At 40.3% G+C, this 19,250-nt stretch overlaps 1 protein-coding gene across 2 annotated transcripts in view; it reads left to right on the top strand.

Moving 5' to 3' along the window:
* LOC106092960 (diuretic hormone receptor) overlaps positions 1 to 19,250 on the top strand; it is a 225,875-nt gene that overhangs the window by 196,746 nt on the left and 9,879 nt on the right. For both annotated transcript variants that reach the window (XM_059369414.1, XM_059369415.1), the window contains one exon: positions 18,008 to 18,118. In XM_059369414.1, coding sequence (XP_059225397.1) covers positions 18,008 to 18,118 — 111 coding nt within the window. The remainder of the gene's footprint in view (positions 1 to 18,007; positions 18,119 to 19,250) is intronic.

The following is a 19,250-nucleotide window of genomic DNA, read 5'->3' on the forward strand; positions in this document are numbered from 1 at the left end:
TGCATCCCTCTGGCTTATCCGTCTCTTCCTCAAAGCCATTGCTCACATCTGCCGTCATTTCGCTGCCCTCATCTTTCGATTCGGCTCGATGACTGTTTCATTGACATTGTCGCTGTCTGAATCTGAAAGGGAAACACCTCCTTCAGCAAAGGCTGGGGACGAACTGTGCCATCCTTTGGTTTATCCAACTCTTCCTCATTTGTTAGTCTGATGACTAGTTGTGCGCTAGAAGCATTACTCTCGACCATAGGTGCCTAGGCACCCACACTTATAGGAGGGGAGGACAACATGCTACGGTCTGACGCCACCACCGCAGCTGTTGGGTCTTTGGAGTCTAAAAAGGCTTTACAAGTTTTCGTAATAGGTAGTACCTATTCCGAGATACAGATATTTTTTTTGAGGATCTACTCAACAGCTACTAGTTAATTTTTTGAGTATCGTATCAAATTTGTGGCTATTTCAGACATAGGAGCTATAAATGGGGATTATATCTAAACCTAAACCGATTTTTCCAAAATCATAATCCCTTGGCCAAAAAGTGAAGTGAAGAAATCACTTGAAATTACGTTACCATTCCTTATAGGAATACAGCACATCAATCACCTATCAGTGTACTAAGACTTTCGTTTCCATATTTCATTTAGATTATCCTTCATGTCCTTTCAACTCTTTTTTCAGCTATTTTTCTCCAATCACTGAAGTGCAAAAAAGTTTCCTTCACCATTTCCATCAGCTCTATCTCAAATATTTCTAGGATACCTCTTGTAAGATTTTCTTGAGCTTAAATTATTTATTCATACCTTTTTGAAGTACCTTTTTGAATTTAAGCAGAAAACAAAAATTTCACTTCACCTTGTTCTCCCCGATTTATGCAAATGCTTTGATCCCCTCTTGGCAAAGCAAAGCGTTTGATTGAGTTCTGCCTGAATGACTGAAACCATTCCTGTTGCTACTTCATATTCTATTACACTTCAAGTCATGCAAATCAAGTAGCTGAGAAAAGAGTAAAGACTAAGATTTGTTGAAAGTGATTTAAGGATTCAGCTTGATGGACAAGCTATAAGGCGAAAAAATGTCTAGAAGTAAGGAATTTGTTTTTGATGTCATCGTATATTAGCTTTGGCAACATAAACAGAAAATGATTTTGAATATGCGATTGCGGGAAAACCAAATGCCATTGATATGAGAATTATTATCACTCTAAGGGTATATGGGGTATTCCATACGAAAATTGAAATTTTGCTAATATTCTCATGAACACTTCTCTAAAAAAAAAACGATCTACCCAACCCTTATGGTACCCCAAACACACGAACTTGGTATAAAATTTTTGGGTCAAATAAAATGGGGGACGCCCCATCTCGATATCCACCCGGACGGACATGTTTACCGCGTGTCTCCTGCAGAGGCAACGAAGAAAACCCGATAACAGATACGGGGGGGATGGTACCCCAACCCTTATGGTAACCCAAACACCCGCAATTGATATAAAATTTTTGGGTCAAATAACCTGGGGGGACGCCCCATCCCAAACCCCACCCGGACGGACATGTTTACCGATTGGGACAAAATGAATATCAAATGAAAGGTATTTAAAAGTAGAGAACGAACTTGGTATACAAATTTCGTCCAGAATGTTCGGGGGTTCCCCACCCAAAAAAAAAAAAAAACCCAACAGGACTCTTTCGCCGCTTTGGGCAATATGGGTATCAAATGAAACGTATTTAAAAGTAGAGTACAAATCTGGCATAAAAATTTATTCATTGGTGTCTGAGTCGGTCGGACATGTTTACCGATTTTTTTTCACGTAACCAACACGCAGGGGATGTCCCCCTACATATGCAGTGCATTGCGTTAGCAATTAGGAAAGTTAAGGGTTGTAGGGGGGAAAGAGGGAGTAGTGTTTATTGATAATTGTCTTAAATTTCGGAACGTCAATGTCGGTGAGAAAGATATTAGCCGGAAGTCGATTTCACATACGAATGGTTAGGGCGAAAAATTAAATTTCTCGGTAATGCATGGTTCGGTCGAATGGACAATCAATTACAAAGGGGTTTGAGTTCCTGGCAAATCTTGTATTTCTGGTGAACATCCTAACGTCAGGAATAAGAAGACGAATATCCCTGGAACACACGCCATGAAAATAACGATAGGGCAATGCAACGCTACCCACATTCCGACGATGTTCAAGAGAAGCAATAGAGTTGGATACCCTACTGTCCCCAATCGCTATCCGTTGAACCCGGTCAAGTAGATCCAAGGAGGACTTTGGAGCTCCTGCCCATATACAATATGAGAGTTATATTCCATCCTCGGCCTGAAGTGGGTAGTATAGATATTGAGAAGATCACAAGAGGTTGGAATATTAGTCGCACCGCTTAAGAAAGCCCAAACACTTGAATGCTGCTTTCGACACAAGAAGTTGGAATATTTCTCGCACCGCTTAAGAAAACCCAAACACTTGAATGCTTCTTTCGACACTTTTAATAAGTGTTTTGACCAATGGACATCACATTGTATCTTCATGCCCAGAACATCAAGAGCATCTGACTGTTCTATTCTGTCGATAGATATCGACGATTGAAGTGGGTCAGTGAATCGCTTGTGAGACAAGAAACAGCACTGCGTACTCTGTTCATTCTAAACCATTCGGAAATGGCCAACAAATCCTGGGAGAGTGTCTCATCCATAATGCGCCTCCTGTCCACAATTTATTGAGGACTGGGCCTATGGTCGAATGAATATGAATGACACAGACTACTGTCATCGGCAAATGAGTAGACAGCGTTCAAAGCCTGACCCAATCATGACCCGTCAATGAAAATAAGAAAAAGGTAAGGGGAAAGGACAGAGCCTTGTGGCACACCTGCGGTCAATGTATACTCATCTGGACTAATTGGATTCTAAGTATCTGACAAGATGATGGTTTACCATTCTCTCCACAACCTTGGAGAGCGCAGAGCATATCGCAATTGGCCGGTAAATCGCAGGGTTGTTCGCCCCAGCTCTTTGGGGATGGGCTGAACGTTCGCAACCTTCCAACGCGTCGGGAAAGCAGTGTTCGAATCTATTGTTGATATAAGGATTCAAGAATCCGGAGAACAAGGATACAAGAGCGGCCGTTGGGTGGCCCCTCTGCCCTACATACCCCTCAAACTGTACATATTTGTGGATTATGGCAAAAAGGGGCTCAAATCTAGTATCTGTTCTGTGGCCAAGTGTTTCAGGAACGTCTCATCTCATAAACTCCACCTAAACCAGACATATATACCAACTACAGCAATATGTAGCTTAAATGTGGTTTTTGGGAGTAGAGTATGAATCTGGTATCCACTTTCGGGCAAAGGGTTTGGCAACTCTAATCCACCACCAAAACCAAGAGAATGAAGTAAATCAATTCCGAATTGTAATGGGCGAACCCTCCCCTTACCCTTTTTTCAAAAACGTGGATGGGTGGAGAGATTAAGCGAAATTTAGTTTGTTTGTAAAAATTCAAAAACAGAAATTTGTTATCCTTATTTAGGGTGGGATATCTAGGATGGCCGCGCCTCCTCCAAAATCCGCCAAATGGAAATATAAACCAATAATGACAATATGGGGCTCAGATGAAGACTAGATTTAGACTAGATCACGAATCTGATGTATGGACGTCCACCTCACCCCCCAAAATGCCCCCATATTGGATATATTTACGGGCCACAGTAATCTAAGGCTGAAATGAAAGGTTTTTGGGAGTAGAGCATTAAAATCATATCAACATTGTTACATCTGAAAGGCCGTACCAGCACCCTAAAACAGGACTTATTTTCTGCCAGTGTCAGTATGGGGCTCAGATAAAATAAGAGAGTGAAAGAAGGCGCTGCAGAGGGGGCCCTTTCGAGCTAATATGTATATAAAGAATCCTTAAACAAGTAAAAAGGCATGAAGTTCGGCCGGGTCGAACTTTGGATACCCACCAACTCGGGTATATATGTAAACCCCTTTTCGTCACAATCCGTTGAAAATTGGATAAATTAAGCACCCAAGTTCGGCACGGCCATTGAGTGGTCTAATATATATATCCCTATTCAATTTTGTAGAACAAAACATTGGTCTTTTTGGCAGATATATGCATTTATAAACCAATTTGAACCATTTTAAGATTGGATATCGTGAGGCTCACTGTTTCAAATTTTAGCGAAATCGGGTAATAAATAAAGCTTTTATGGGCTTCAGTCCCCTTATCGGCCGATCGGTCTATATGACACCTATATCTAAATATATTCCGATCTGAACCATATTTAGATCGGATGTTGGGAGGTCTTAACCTACTCACTATTTCAAATTTCAGCGAAATCGGGTAATAAATAAAGCTTTTATGGGCTTCAGACCACTTATCGCCAGATCGGTCTATAAGGCGGCTATATCTAAATATGCACCGATCTAATCCATATTCAGGTCAGATGTCGGGAGGCTTAAAATAACCCACTGTTGCTAATTTCCGCAAAATCGGGTAATAAATAAAGCTTTTATGGCTTTCAGACCCTTTATCGGGAGATCGGTCTATATAGTAGCTATATCTAAATATAGTCCGGTCTAAACAATATTTGGGTCAGTTGTCGGGAAGCCTTAAACTACTCACTGTTTAAAATTTTTGCAAAATCGTATGAAAAATTAAGTTTTTATTAGCATTATACCTTTTATCGGAAAATCGGTCTATATAGCAGCTATATACAAATATGGTCCAATTTGGCTCATTAAAAAACTTAACCAGCATGCATCAAAAATACATATCTGTGCCAAATTTCAGCACACTATCTCAATTTTTGAAGGCTGTGGAGTGATTACAACAGACGGACGGACAGCGGATAGACGGACAGACACACGGACATCGTTAAATCGTCTTAGAATTTTACGACAATCCAAAATATATAGACTTTGTAGGGTCGGAAATTGATATTTCAATGTGTATCAAACGGAATGACTTAATGAATATACCCCCTATCCTACGGTGGTGGGTATAAAAAGTTTGGCCTGAAAGCTCCCAAAAATTTTTGAATTTTTCTGTACCCAACTACCACCATGTCCTAATTTGGAATTTTCCAACCTCACGACCATAACGCTAAATGTATTCCTCAGTTAAAATCAAGCCAACAATGTTACAGGATTTCTTAAACCACTCTGAGCTAACCTCCTTGCCAAACGCGTCATCCAATGACATGTGGGATATAAACTGTTTTGTGAGGCCATCAAAGCCATAAACGCATAAATATTTACGTGGTAATTACGGCAACACTTTCTATTTTTGCTGCTGTCATCATACAATACATTAATCCTTACGTAATTACATGTGTGCAGATAGCATGCATGAGTTTCGGTGAACAGAGTCTTGATACACATGCATTTCTGAGTTTGACAGTCACACAATAGATCTACAATACTGCAATAATCACAATGGGTATATAAGAAGAGTAGCATACGATAAGCGTTAATACTTTACATGATTTTCAAACACAAACTTAGTCTCAGAGGATATTTATGTGGAAATTGTTCAGAAAATTAAAAAAAAATCACAAATTATAGTCCGATTCGGGCCATAAACGAATGCTGAACATTGTAGAAGTCATTGTGTAATATTTCAGTTCATTCGGATAAGAATTGCGCCTTGTAAGGGCTCAAGATTCAAAATCGTGAGATAGTTTTATTTGGGAGCTGTATCAAGCTATTGATCGAATCAGACCATATTAAACACGTATGTTGAAGGTCATGAGAGAAGCCGTTGTACAAAATGTCTGCCAAATCGGATGAGAATTGCGCCCTTTAGAGGCTCAGGAAGTTAAGATCCCAGATCGGTTTACATGGCAGCTATATCAGGTTGTGTACAGATTAGTGAAACTTGCAACCTGTGTTTCCAAAAAGATAATAGCTAAAAAATCGCCCTTTACAACATGTCCATGCAAGTTGAGTGTATCTTCTTAATCCAGGAAACAAGTCTATCCAATACAAATCTTCTAATGTGCATTTTCTTACATTGCAAAGAATACCCAGCAATTGAAATACTTTGCTCCCATGCACAACTTCAATCACATTCGTACTACAATAACCAATAAGAGGCTTTATTCACAGAATATTATATGCTGGCAATTTCAATGTTTGCACTACACTCAGAGAAAGTTGTTAGTGAAAACAGTAAAACAGCAGAATGTTGATTTTAGCATCAAAATATCAAAAATGCTTCAAATCTTTAAGTGCTCAAGAGTTTTAGAATAAAATTTACCAAAAATTCTACAATTTAATAATTTTGAATGACAAAATATGTAATAAAAGCAGACAAAATACTTGGAAATTGAAAATTTTGCCCATGAACCCTGTCTATTCCTCTAAGGAACAGGGCAAACTTCTTATATATCAATGAGTGCAATCTGATTCAAGTTTAAACTCAATGATAAGGGGTTTCCTTTTCATAACCGAATCCGAACGACGTGCAGCTGAGTGATACTTCTTTAGAGAAAAATTTTTACATGGCATGGTACCTCACAAATGTTGCCAGTATTAGGTGGGAAAAACCACCGCTGAAAATTTTTTGTGATGGTCTCGCCAGGATTCGAACCCGTGTTTTGGATCAGAAAGTATATAGAAAATGTCTTACTAACGTTTAGATGCTTAACAATTTGAAAATGTTACACCCAAATGTAAAAAATATTTGCATACAATGTTTGCTGATATCTGCAAACAGTTTTTTTTTTTTTTTGGGTGAAGCATATCAGTAGCTATAGCTACAGACACTGAGTAGATGTGTGCATTGATATGAATGGAAGTGTCGGTAGGTAGCTGCATTGATAGATGGATGAAAATGAATCTGATGATGTGCATTCGTCAGCTTTTGCCATTGATCAATTGCCGCATTGGTTTTGGTGCAATTTGTAAGCACTACATTCCTGGAAATATATGCACAATGAGGTAAAAGCAAAAGTGGTCTAACCCACAATAACATCAAAGGTGGTTGTAATGACTGGAGCTCAAAATCTGTGGGGTATTTGTGAGTTTATCTGTGTCCGTATGTTCGAACATCTGAACATATTCAAGAAAGTACAGAAGAGTTATTTTTCAACCTATTCTAATCGAGTCCACATTTGGATATGTCTCACTAATCCTTAGCCATTCCTTAAAAAATCTTTATATTGTACATTTTAGTTCGTATGGAGAACTTGCGACCAGTGTTGCCACTCAAGAAAATTATTTCATACCAAATCTTAAGGAAAATACTACCAAACCCGACCAAAATTTGCCAATGCATTTATACAAATACCCACCACCGAAGAGTTAACCATTTTGTTATTACATTTGAATTATATCAAATTATACATTTCCAACCCTAAACAAGTAAAAAGGCGTTAAGTTCGGCCGGGCCGAACTTTGGATACCCACCACCTCGGGTATATATGTAAACCACTTTTCATCAAAATTCGGTGAAAATTGCATACCTTATACTCATATACCTCATACCGATCTAAACTATATACGACACGGATGTCGAAAAGCCGAACATAAGTCACTGTGTCAAATTTCAGTGAAATCGGATTATAAATGCGCCTTTTATGGGGCCAAGACTTTAAATCGAGATATCGGTCTACATGGCAGCTATATCCAAATCTGGACCGATTTGGGCCAACTTGCATAAACATGTCGAAGAGCTTAACACAAAGCACTGTCCCAAAAATCGGACAATAAATGCCTCTTTTATGGGCCCTAAACCTTAAATCCAGAGATCGGTCTATATGACAGCTATATTCAAATCTGGACCGATCTGGGCACAATTTAAGAAGGACGTCGAAGAGCCTAACCAAACTCACTGTCTCAAATTTCAGCGACAACGGACAATAAATGCGTCTTTTATGGCCCCAAAACCTAAAACCTATTGTAGATATCGGTCTATATGGAAGCTGTATCCAAATCTGGACCGATCTGAGCCAAATTGACGAAGGATGTCGATGGGCCTTACACAATTCACTGTCCTGAATTGCATCAAAATCGGATAATAAATGTGGCTTTTGTGGGCCTAAGACCCAAAACCGGAGGATCGGTCTATATGGCAGCTATATCCAAATCTGAACCGATCTGGGCCAATTTAACGAAGGAAGTCGAAGGGCCTAAGACAACTCACTGCCCCAAATTTCAACAAAATCGGATAATAAATGTGGTTTTATGGGCCTAAGTCCCTAAATCGGCGGATCGGTCTATATGGGGGCTATATCAAGATAAAGTCCGATATAGCCCATCTTCGAACTTAACCTGCTTATGGACAAAAAAAGAATCTGTGCAAAATTTCAGCTCAATATCTCCATTTTTAAAGACTGTAGCGTGATTTCAACAGACAGACGGACGGACATGTCTAGATCGTCTTAGATTTTTACGCTGATCAAGAATATATATACTTTATAGGGTCGGAAATGGATATTTCGATGTGTTGCAAACGGAATGACAAAATGAATATACCGCATCCTTCGGTGGTGGGTATAAAAGTATCCATACCCAGCGGCGGAAAACAGTTGCCCTTCTCCTTAAAACTAATGAAAGTTTACTTTACAATGGAGATCATACGCATACATCCTCAACTTCTAGCATCATGCATAATAGAAGGCCTAAAAGACAACATTTTCTCAGCCAATGAAAATGCCACTATCGATGTAGGGCGTTGGGGATTATAAATGGGCCATATCGGTTCAGATTTTGATATAGCTCCCACATAAACCGATCTCCCATTTTCACTTCTTGAGCCCCTGGAAACTGCAATTTTCATCCGATTTGGCTGAAATTTTGCATGTAATGTTCCGTTATGACTTCCAACAACTATGTCAAATACAGTCCAAATTGGTCTATAACTTGATATAGCTCCCATATAAACCGATCTCCCGATTTGACTTCTTGAGCCCCTGGAGCCACAATTTTTGTCCGATTAGGCTAAAATTTTACACTTGGTATTCTGTTATGACTTCCAACAACTGTGTTAAGTACGGCCTACAACCTAAAAGGGATTTTGTAATATTCATGAAATATCGATAAAATTTGAAGTTGTCATTTATATAAGACCCTTCCAAATATATAATATCTATGCAACACATGTGTGCAATGTTTAATATTGGTCCCCATCCAGATCTTTTTGAGCATTATCTACCCTAAGTAATGATTTGTTGCGCTATTTTGCCTTCAATGAATGTTTAAATCGATGACTGTCTCCATTTTTATACCCTCCACCATAAGAGAGGGGGTATACTAATTTCATCATTCTGTTTGTAACTACTCGAAATATTCGTCTGAGACCCCATAAAGTATATATATTCTTGATCGTCGCGACATTTTTATGTCGATCTAGCCATGTCCGTCCGTCCGTCCCTCTGTCTGACGAAAGCACGCTAATTTCCGAAGGAGTAAAGCTAGCCGCTTGAAATTTTGCACAAATACTTCTTATTAGTGTAGGTCGGTTGGTTTTGTAAATGGGCCATATCGGTCCATGTTTTGATATAGCTGTCATATAAACCGATCTTGGGTCTTGACTTCTTGAGCCTCTAGAGTGCGCAATTCTTATCCGATTGGAATGAAATTTTGCACGACGTGTTTTGTTATGATTTTCACCAACTTTACCAAGTATGGTTCAAATCGGTCCATAACCTGATATAGCTGCCATATAAACCGATCTTGGGTCTTGACTTCTTGAGCCTCTAGTGTGCGCAATTCTTATCCGATTGGAATGAAATTTTGCACGACGTGTTTTGTTATGATATCCAACAACTGTGCCAAGTATGGTTCAAATCGGTCCATAACCTGATATAGCTGACATATAAACCGATCTGGGATCTTGACTTCTTGAGCCTCTAGAGGTCGCAATTATTATCCGATTTACCTGAAATTATGTACTACGGATCCTCTCATGACCATCAACATACGTGTTTATTATCGGTCTAAAGCCCGATACAGCTCCCATATAAATCGATCTTTCTATGTTACTTCTTGAGCCCCCAAAGGGCGCAATTCTTATTCGAATTGGCTGACATTTTACACAGGTCTCCAACATGTAATAATATAATAATAGCAGAGCAAATCTTTTCTTATATCCTTTTTTGCCTAAGAAGAGATGCCGGGAGATGAACTCGGCAAATCAGATCCATGGTGGAGGGTATGTAAGATTCGGCCCGGACTTAGCACGCTTTTACTTGTTATCCCCTACCATTACCATCATCACCATTCGCAACTGGTAACCATTATAAATGACGATTGTGGAAATGTTTCATGAAGTGGAAACAAAGTAAATCTATAAACCTGTCATTGGTGAACATTAGAATTGCCTGGGGTTATTTCTTCCCGTAGTGGCGTTGGTGGTGATGGAAAAGTTGAATTTGTTTTTTTCTCTCCCAACAACAATTGTTGAGTGTTATATTCTGATGCTGCGTCTCTTCCATGTAGGTGTCTCGCAAAAATGCAATAAACTATTAATATTTATTGATAGAAACTATTTTCAACAAACAAACACTCGCACACCGATACACCATCCATACTAACACATACTCAATATTAAATCCTGTAGAGTTGGTGGCGGCAATGAAGTCGAATGAACAGTTTGCAAAAAATTGAAATAAATTACCAATGAGAGAATTGTTTTCAACTAAATTGTGGTTTAGAGGAATAAGTTTGGATTAGTTTACTCAGTCGATTAAGCAAATAAACATTACATTTTAATTTGAGATTTAAATATATGAATATATGAAATATACGACAAACATTGTATAAAAATTATTTCGCAATATGGAATTGAAAGAAAATTGGTAAAAAAAACGAGCTAAATTCGGCCGGGTCGAATCTAGGGAACCCAACACCATGGATTCTGCTAACATATGGGAGCTGTACCAACTTGGACCGTATTTGACACAGTTGTAAGGTGTCATAACTGAATACTAAGTGTAAAATTTTAGCCAAATCGGAAAAAAATTGCGGCTTCCAGGGGCTCAAAAAGGCAAATCGGGAGTTCAGTTTATATGGGAGCTATATCAGATTCATAACCGATTTAAACCGTATTTCGCACAGTTGTTAGAAGTCATAACAGAACATTTTGTGCAAAATTTCAGCCAAATCGGAAAAAATTGCGGCTTTCAGGGGCACAAGTAATCAAATCCGGGGATCGGTTTATACGGGGGCTATATCAGGTTATAGACCCATTTAGACCGTACTTGGCAGAGTTGTTGAGTGTCATAAAACCACCACAATAAATCGGGGATCGGTTTATATGGGGGCTATATCTAATTATAGACCGATTCGGATCATACTTGATATGGCTATCGGCAGTGGCAGCTCAAGTTGTTATTCCAAATTTTAGCCAAATCTGACAAAAATTAGAGTTCCTAAAGTCTCAAGAAGTCATATCGGAGGATGGGTTTATATGGAAGCTATATCCAAATCCGAACAGATATGGCCCATTTACGATTCCCAACTACCTACATCAAACTGTGCAAAATTTCAAGCGGCTTACTTTACGCGTTCGACCGCTATCGTGATTTCGACAGACGGACATGGCTAGTTCGATTCAGAATGTCGTTACGATCAAGAATATATATTCTTTATTGGGTCCCAGATAAATATTTTGAGGTGTTACAAATGGAATGACTGGATTAGTATACCCCCATCCTATGGTGGTTAGTATAAAAATTACACACAATTGAGAAGAGAGTAAATGCATGGATTGTGATATTCGTAGCTCGACAATGCTAAAGCAATAACAGTTTAATACTTGGTTTTCATACCCACCACCCATAGGATAGGGGGTATATATATTTAGTCATTCCGTTTGCAACACATCGAAATATCCTTTTACGACCCTACAGAGTATATATATTTCGGATCGTTCGTCGTGAAATTCTAAGACGCTTTAACGATGTCCGTGTGTCTTTCCGTCCGTCTGTTGTAATCACTCTACAGACTCAAAAGTTGAGATATGGAGCTCAAATTTGGCACAAATACGTACTTTTGCTGCACGCAAGGAAATTTTTTACACGGCCCAAATCGGACCATATTTGGATATAGCTGCTATATAGGCCGATTTGCCGGTTAAGGCTCTAAGGCCCACAAAAGCTGCATTTATTTCCCGATTTCGCTGAAATTTGAAACAGTGAGTTGTTCTAAGCCTTCCGTCATCCGACCCAAATATAGTTTAGATCCCTCTAAATTTAGATATAGCTGTCATATAGACCGTTTTGCCGATTAAGGATCTGAAGCCCATTAAAACTTTATTTATTACCCGATTTAATTGAAAAATAGTGAGTTTTTTAAAGCTTCCCGACATCCGACCCAAATAAGAATCAGATCAGACTATTTGCTGTCATATAGACTGATCTTAATCCATAAAAAGCGTATTTATTGCAAGAATTCGATAAAACTGTTACTAGTATATGAGTTCTCGGCACATCGAGTCAAGTTAGATATAACTACGGATATAGGCAATTAATAAATAGCAGTATAGTAAATAAATCCTCGGGCCCAGATAGAATATCAACACTTCTCTTACGCAAGTGTTCTTCGACGCTCGCTCGTCCATTTCGCAACCTTTTCTACATTGCCTACCGTGCGGAAGTCTTCCCGGCGCGTCTGGAAGGTTGCGAACGTTCAGCCAATACCCAAGAAAGGTGAGGCTTATAACCTTGCGGCCAATTGCGATATGCTCCGATCTCTCCAAGTTCGTAGAGAGCATGGTTAATCACCATCTTGTGAGGTATTTAGAGTCTAATGGCCTTCTTAGCGACCAAGAGTATGGGTTCCGCAGAAATCACTCTACGGGCGACCTCATGGCACTTCTGTCGGAACGTTGGTGTCGCTTAATCCACCAGTTTGGTGAGAGTAAGGTTGTGACTCAGGATATCTCCAAGGCATTTGATCACGGCACGGTGTACTACATCCAATGAGCACAAATTGACCGCAGGTGTACCCCAGGGCTCTGTTCTTTCTGCTTCTCTTTTTCGTATTTTCATCAACGATCTGTTGGGTGAGACATCGAATCCGATCTACTCATTTGCGGATGACAGTAATCTCTGTCATTCGTACTCATTCGACTATAGGCCGAGTCTTCGAGAGATTGAGGACAAGAGGCGGGTTATGGACGATACACTCTGCCAGGATTTGCTGGCCATTTCTGAGTGGCGTCGAATGAATCGAGTAGATTTTAATGCACGGAAGACTCAGTGCTGCTTGTTGTCACACAAACGATTCGCTGACCCATTACGATCATCTTTGTCTATCAACGGAGTAGATGTTGAGCAATCGAAGCTCTTGATGTTCTGGGCATGAAAATACAAGGTGATGTCCTTGGGGCCAAACATGTATTTGAAGTGTCGAAAGAAGCATTCAAGTGTTAAGGCTTCCTTAAACGGTGTAAGAATTACTTCACTCCGTCTGATCTTCTTAACATCTAGACCACTTTCATAAGACCGAAAATGGAGTACAACTCACATGTATGGGCTGGAGCTTCAAAATCATCCCTGGAGCTACTGGACCGTGTACAGAGGAGACCGATGGCGTTGATTGGGGACAGTGGGGTATCCAACTACATTGCCTCCCTTGAATATCGTCGCAATGTGGGTAGTTTGACGCTGTTCTATCGGTACTTTCATGGTGTGTGTTCGTTTGATATTCGTCTTCTTATTCCTGATGCAAAGATGTATGTCGGGGCTATTAGACATCCCAGGAACTCACACCCGTTTGTTATTGATTGGCCAGCGGATCGCATAATGCATTATAGAGAGAATTCTTAGTTCGGCCAAACTGTTCGTATGTGGAATTGAGTTCCGGCTAATGTTTTTCCCACCCACTTTGACATCCAAAGATTTAAGACAAATGTCAATAAGCACTACATCCCTTTCTCTCCCTCCAATTCCTAATTTACTCTCGCCAAAGCAATGCACTGCATTCGTAGAGGACATTCCCTGCGTGTTGTTTGACAGAAATAAAAATAAAAAATTATAACATAAAAGGATTATTATTATATCCTTGGTAGTGGGTATCCAAAGTTCGGCACGGCCGACCTTAAAAAGATTTTATTTGCTTTAAAAAATTTGTTTGCCGGGCCACTAGTCTGACAAAATCATAAACCACAAACCGTTTCAATTTAATCAGAAAGGTTTAAAAAAAGTGTGAGGATATTAATCCGTCCGTCTGACACATTTAAGTCAGTAATCGGTTTATTGTGCGCTCTAAATACTAAAAGGTAACCTCAAAAAAGAAAATTTAAATCAGAAATTTCGTTCTGCCTGCCAAAATTCTAAATGTTTTCCATACCACGCACCTTATGTCTGGTATTTTGTCCCCACCTAAGTGCCTGCTAGCCGCGAAAGCTAGGCAATGACATATGAAATGCTCCAACGTCTCATAATCAACCCCACATGCCCTACATATCCTATCAATTTCCGTACAGATTTTCGATAAGTGAGCTTATATCCTTTTGTGATATCGAAAGCTTTACTGACCTCTATCTTGATTCCTTTCTGTAATAGCCTCGTCTTCTCCAGATCTCCCTATAAGATTTTCGTCGGACTGCTGACCGTTTTTTTGTTCCACAGTGTTACATGTGCGTTCATAGCCCTCGCTCTTAACGCGGACTGCGTTGACCCGAAAGGACTCGGGTTAACCATGTTTATTGATGGCAGTCCTAAGGTCTTCACTGCCAAATCGTCTGCTTTTCATTCCCCCTTACTACGCTATGGCCCGGCACTCAAACATTGCGTATTGTGCCATTCCCAGAAAAGGCGTTAATCTCCTTCTTACACTCCAAGATTGTTTGTGACTTTACCCTAATGGATGTTATTGCCCTTATGGCCAGTTAACTGTCAGTAAAGATGTTCATGCTCGACGATTTCGCGTTAGCACCACACCACCTCACGCATTTCGTGATCGCCCAGAACACTGCCTGCAGAGGCTTATTATGGTCAGGTAGTCTAAAAACAGATCTCAGTTCCTGGGCTCTCAATGTAGATCCCCAGGCACACTCTGTTCTCTAGCTTTGATCCATCCGTGTAACATGATTTTCCAGATGGCTGTACTAGGGTTCCGTCAATCCAAAACTGTGACGCTGGCAGCAGTGCCTCGCACTCGACCTCAAGTGTGGTCCCTGGTATTCGATCGGAATCCTCTTCCATTCCTTTTAGGTTTCTAATCGTTGCCTCGATTATACCGCGATGGTATGTCCTGCTTCTATCCTCTATCCATTCTCCCATCGGCTTAAGTCTCATTGCCAAAATGGCTGCCTCACACTTAATCAGTATGTCTGTGGGTCGGATGTTTAGAAGAGTCTCAAGTGTCCTACAGGGTGTGATCCTCATCCGCCTATGCCAAGACAACATATTTTCTGAACCTGTTGTATGGTCCTTATGTTGCGCTTTTTCTCCATAGCAGTCCACCAAACTAATTAGGTGTAAGTAAGTATTGGTCTAATCGCGCTCCTGTAGAGCCAGTGGACTATCCTGGTCACCCATAGGAGTGGCGATGAAATGCACCCCTGTGACGTGCCCTGTGCCATTTTCTCCCTTTTTCTTACGTCATGGGACCCTCAATTTTTCCACCTGTTTCTTTGCATATTGTTTATCCAGTCTCTAAGGATATGCTCTACCCAGTACTGATTTAAGGATTTGATCAATGTGTCGGTCCGCACATTGTTAAAAGCCTCCTGGATGTCAATGCATACCACCAGTGTGTACGTCTTGGCATCGAAGAATTCTTCTATTTTTTTGCACAACCTCGTGCAGGGCAGTGCCAACCCACCTTCCCTTGACATAGGCATGATGTTTGTATTTGAGCAGTTCGCTAGATGTCCTACACTTTATCATGGTATCCACAATGCGTTCCATGGTTTTGAGTTGAAAGAACGTGTCGTATAACTTGCCGTGCAGGACTTGGGTATAAACACAACACTTTCCTCCTGCTAGGCTTTCGGAGTATATGTAAGTCCTAGGCACGCTGTGAAAATGCAGACCAGATAGTCCGTCTCCTTCTGTAGTAATGGCGGAAATATTCCATCAGGTCCGAGTGACTTAAATGGGTTGGAACTCCTCAAGGCTTCCTTGACCATAAATTCCGTTATGATAAGCCCTCGATCAATCTCATTATTCCACGATTCCGGTGTCTCCGTGAGTCCCGTCTTGTCCTGGGGAAAATTCGTTTTCATCAAAAGTCTCAACATGTCCTCCGTTGTCTCTACTCTCACTCCCATGACGTCTGCTATCGTTTCAGTTTGGACATGGGTTTTTGAGAGAAACTTTTTCATCTTGGCGGGTCACTGAAGCTACCGACTAAAGGACCTCTTTCCCAATATGGCAAATCTCCCCGATCATCCAGTGTTTTTCTTGGGCCGATTTCTTTTCTCAAAAAGGACAACTATCTTCGAAAGACTCCACTATTGCAGTCGTTATCTTGTTGACATTGTCCTCAATGTCTTCTATGATTGGAAAATTTAAATTATCTTGCCCAAGTCTTTTTCTGAGTAGTCTTCCGAATTTTGGCCAGTTGGTTTTCAAATTATTCCGAAAGCTTATCGGATTCGGCACTGGCCGTGGTATTCTAAACCTAATGTAGCGATGGTCAAAGAAAGAGTGTTCCATGGAGACCCTCCAATCCTGTACCTCATCGATTAGATTTTCCGAACATATTGTCACATCTAAAACCTCCTCCTTAATCCTCCCAAAGATGGCGGTGTTACCTATATAAAGTGTTATTAGGTCGTCAGTATCCAAGAATTCTGCCAGGGCTTGGACCTACTAATTAATGTTGGTACTACTCCCTAAATGTGGTGAGAAATGGCATCGCACCCTATTGGTACCTCATTTCCTGTCTGTTTTGCTTTCCGCACCAACCGTTGCAGCTCCGGCATGGGTGGCGGTGTCGGAGAGTCGAAAGGCAGATAAAGTGGTGGTATGCTCCACCGTCTCCCTATCTTATCACTGTTGCATCCAGCGTTGACAACTCTGGAGAAAATTATTTAAAATTTTTATGACAAATAACTGGAGGCCACCGTAGGTCAGAGGTTAGCATGTCCGCCTATGACGCTGAACGCCTGGGTTCGAATCCTGGCGAGACCATCAGAAAATTTTTAGCGGTTTCCCCTCGTTTTGCTGGCAACATTTGTGAGGTACTATGCCATGTAAAACTTCTCTCCAAAGAGGAGTAGCACTGCTGCACGCCGATCGGACTCGGCTATAAACTTGAATCATACTGCACTCATTGACACGTGATAAGTTTGCCCCTGTTTCTTAGTGGAATGTTCATGGACAAAATTTGGCATTTGCAAGGCAGGCCCTCGACCGAGTATCAGTGTTGGCGTAGAATAATTTGTAGTTGATATGGTTCAGTCCAGAAACTTTGTTCCGGGTTGCCTATGGCTCCTGAAATAAGGTAATAAGGCAGTAGCTGTCTCGCTCCGGTGAAGGTTTATCTGGATGACCTCAATCAATGGTGCTCATCGTCTGCTCTTTGCTCATTAGACTGAATTGACTTTGCTGTTACTGTACTGCCTGATGTTTTCGTATTAGGTTCTTAGCCTATCTTAGTCTTCCGAATCTTTATAAAGTCGGCAATGGTTCCATCGTCGGGTCCCTGTTCGTTAGGCTGTACTGAGTTTCCCGCCCCTGTACTGCCTGATGTTTCAATACTACTGCCTTTGCCTATCTTAGTCTTCTAAATCTTAAGTAAATGGGCTTCGTGAGAGTAGAAGATGGTTTCATCGTCGGCTCCCTGTTCTATAGGGTGCATTGAGACACCTATCGCTGCGCTGCCTGATGTTTCGATATAAGGATCTTTACCTATCCTAGTCTACCGAATTTTGAATTTTTGGGTTCGTCGTCGGGTCCCTGTTAACTAGGCTGTGTTGGGTCTCTCAGTCAAATAAATTTCGACAAATATTTTCTAAGCATATGTATCTCTCTAAGAATACATTGTAGTCATTATGTTGTGCTATGAATTTTATTTTAACACTTCTTTTGCATATCTACTTTCATTTTAGCTGGAAATCGAGTGTTCTTGGATGAGTGAATCTCACATAGATTGGATAATTCAGGGACCGACGTCATTGGTTCTTTTACTAAATTTGGCATTTCTCATACGAATAATGTGGGTAAGTAGCGAAAACTCTCTGCCGTAGTAATAAAGTTGTTATAGCTTCTTTTATAGACCAATCGAAGCACTCGTATAGTCTACATTGATTCCTATATGTTTCCGAATTTTGAACAGATTTTCCGATTACCAATTTTAATATGCTTCAATTGTATATAATGGATATAATTGCAATCACTGTCAGCTGACTGTGATAAGTTAATTTCGCTGCTTACACAGCGGTAGTTCTGCTGTTATAACAAAATGTTTGCAATTTCAGAACAGCAGGCTGACTGCTGGCAAGTCTGTAGTTTGTTAAAAATGTCTGCTGCTTATCTACATTGAAAGAACGGCTTAGGTCATCTCAAAAGAAGAATCTATGACAATTGTGTGACACAAAATACCTACCCTGCTGAAAATAAACATGTCGCCACGCATCATGAACATTTGAGAACAACATAAATACATCGTTGTACCTGAGGCTGATGTACGGTCATGTACACATAGAACAAAGCCGTCCGTCCGTGAACTCAGATATGTGTTGCGAACGAAAGATCCTGAAGATTTGAGAGCAACACGAATGCACCGTTCTTCCTAGTCAACTCGATTGTGGATATATCGAGCGACTGTGGATATATCGATCGATTATGCAGACCAAAAATTTTTGAAACGGATTCCTTCAAAAATTAGAAAAGAATAATTTTCATATCGTCAGACCGTGCTTGCTGATGCTCCCATCATAATAAGTTTGCTGATATCAGCAAACATTGTCCGCTGATTTCATAGTTAAAAAATTTTTAACCTTTTTAGGACAGTGTTTGCGATGCCCCCATCATAATAAGTTTGCTGATATCAGCAAACATTGTCCGTTGATTTCATATTTAAAAATTTTTAACCTTTGTAGGAAACAGTTTCAAAGTTTAGAACATCTAATCGATGGTTCGGGTATTTCCTACATGCTCGTAGATCCTATAAAAAGCCTTCTCAGTATGAGACTTATTGAGCTCCTAGAGTACGCAATTCTTTAACGATTCGAAAATTTTGCACGATGACTTCTACTATCACCTCCAAGTCTATGTCGAACGTAGTCCAAATCGATCACTGATCATAGCTGACCCACTTAAATGTTAAATCCATTGTGGTATCACAGTAGC

The sequence above is a fragment of the Stomoxys calcitrans genome, chromosome 5 (assembly GCF_963082655.1).
Source record: "Stomoxys calcitrans chromosome 5, idStoCalc2.1, whole genome shotgun sequence".
NCBI classification, from domain to species: Eukaryota; Metazoa; Arthropoda; class Insecta; order Diptera; family Muscidae; genus Stomoxys; species Stomoxys calcitrans.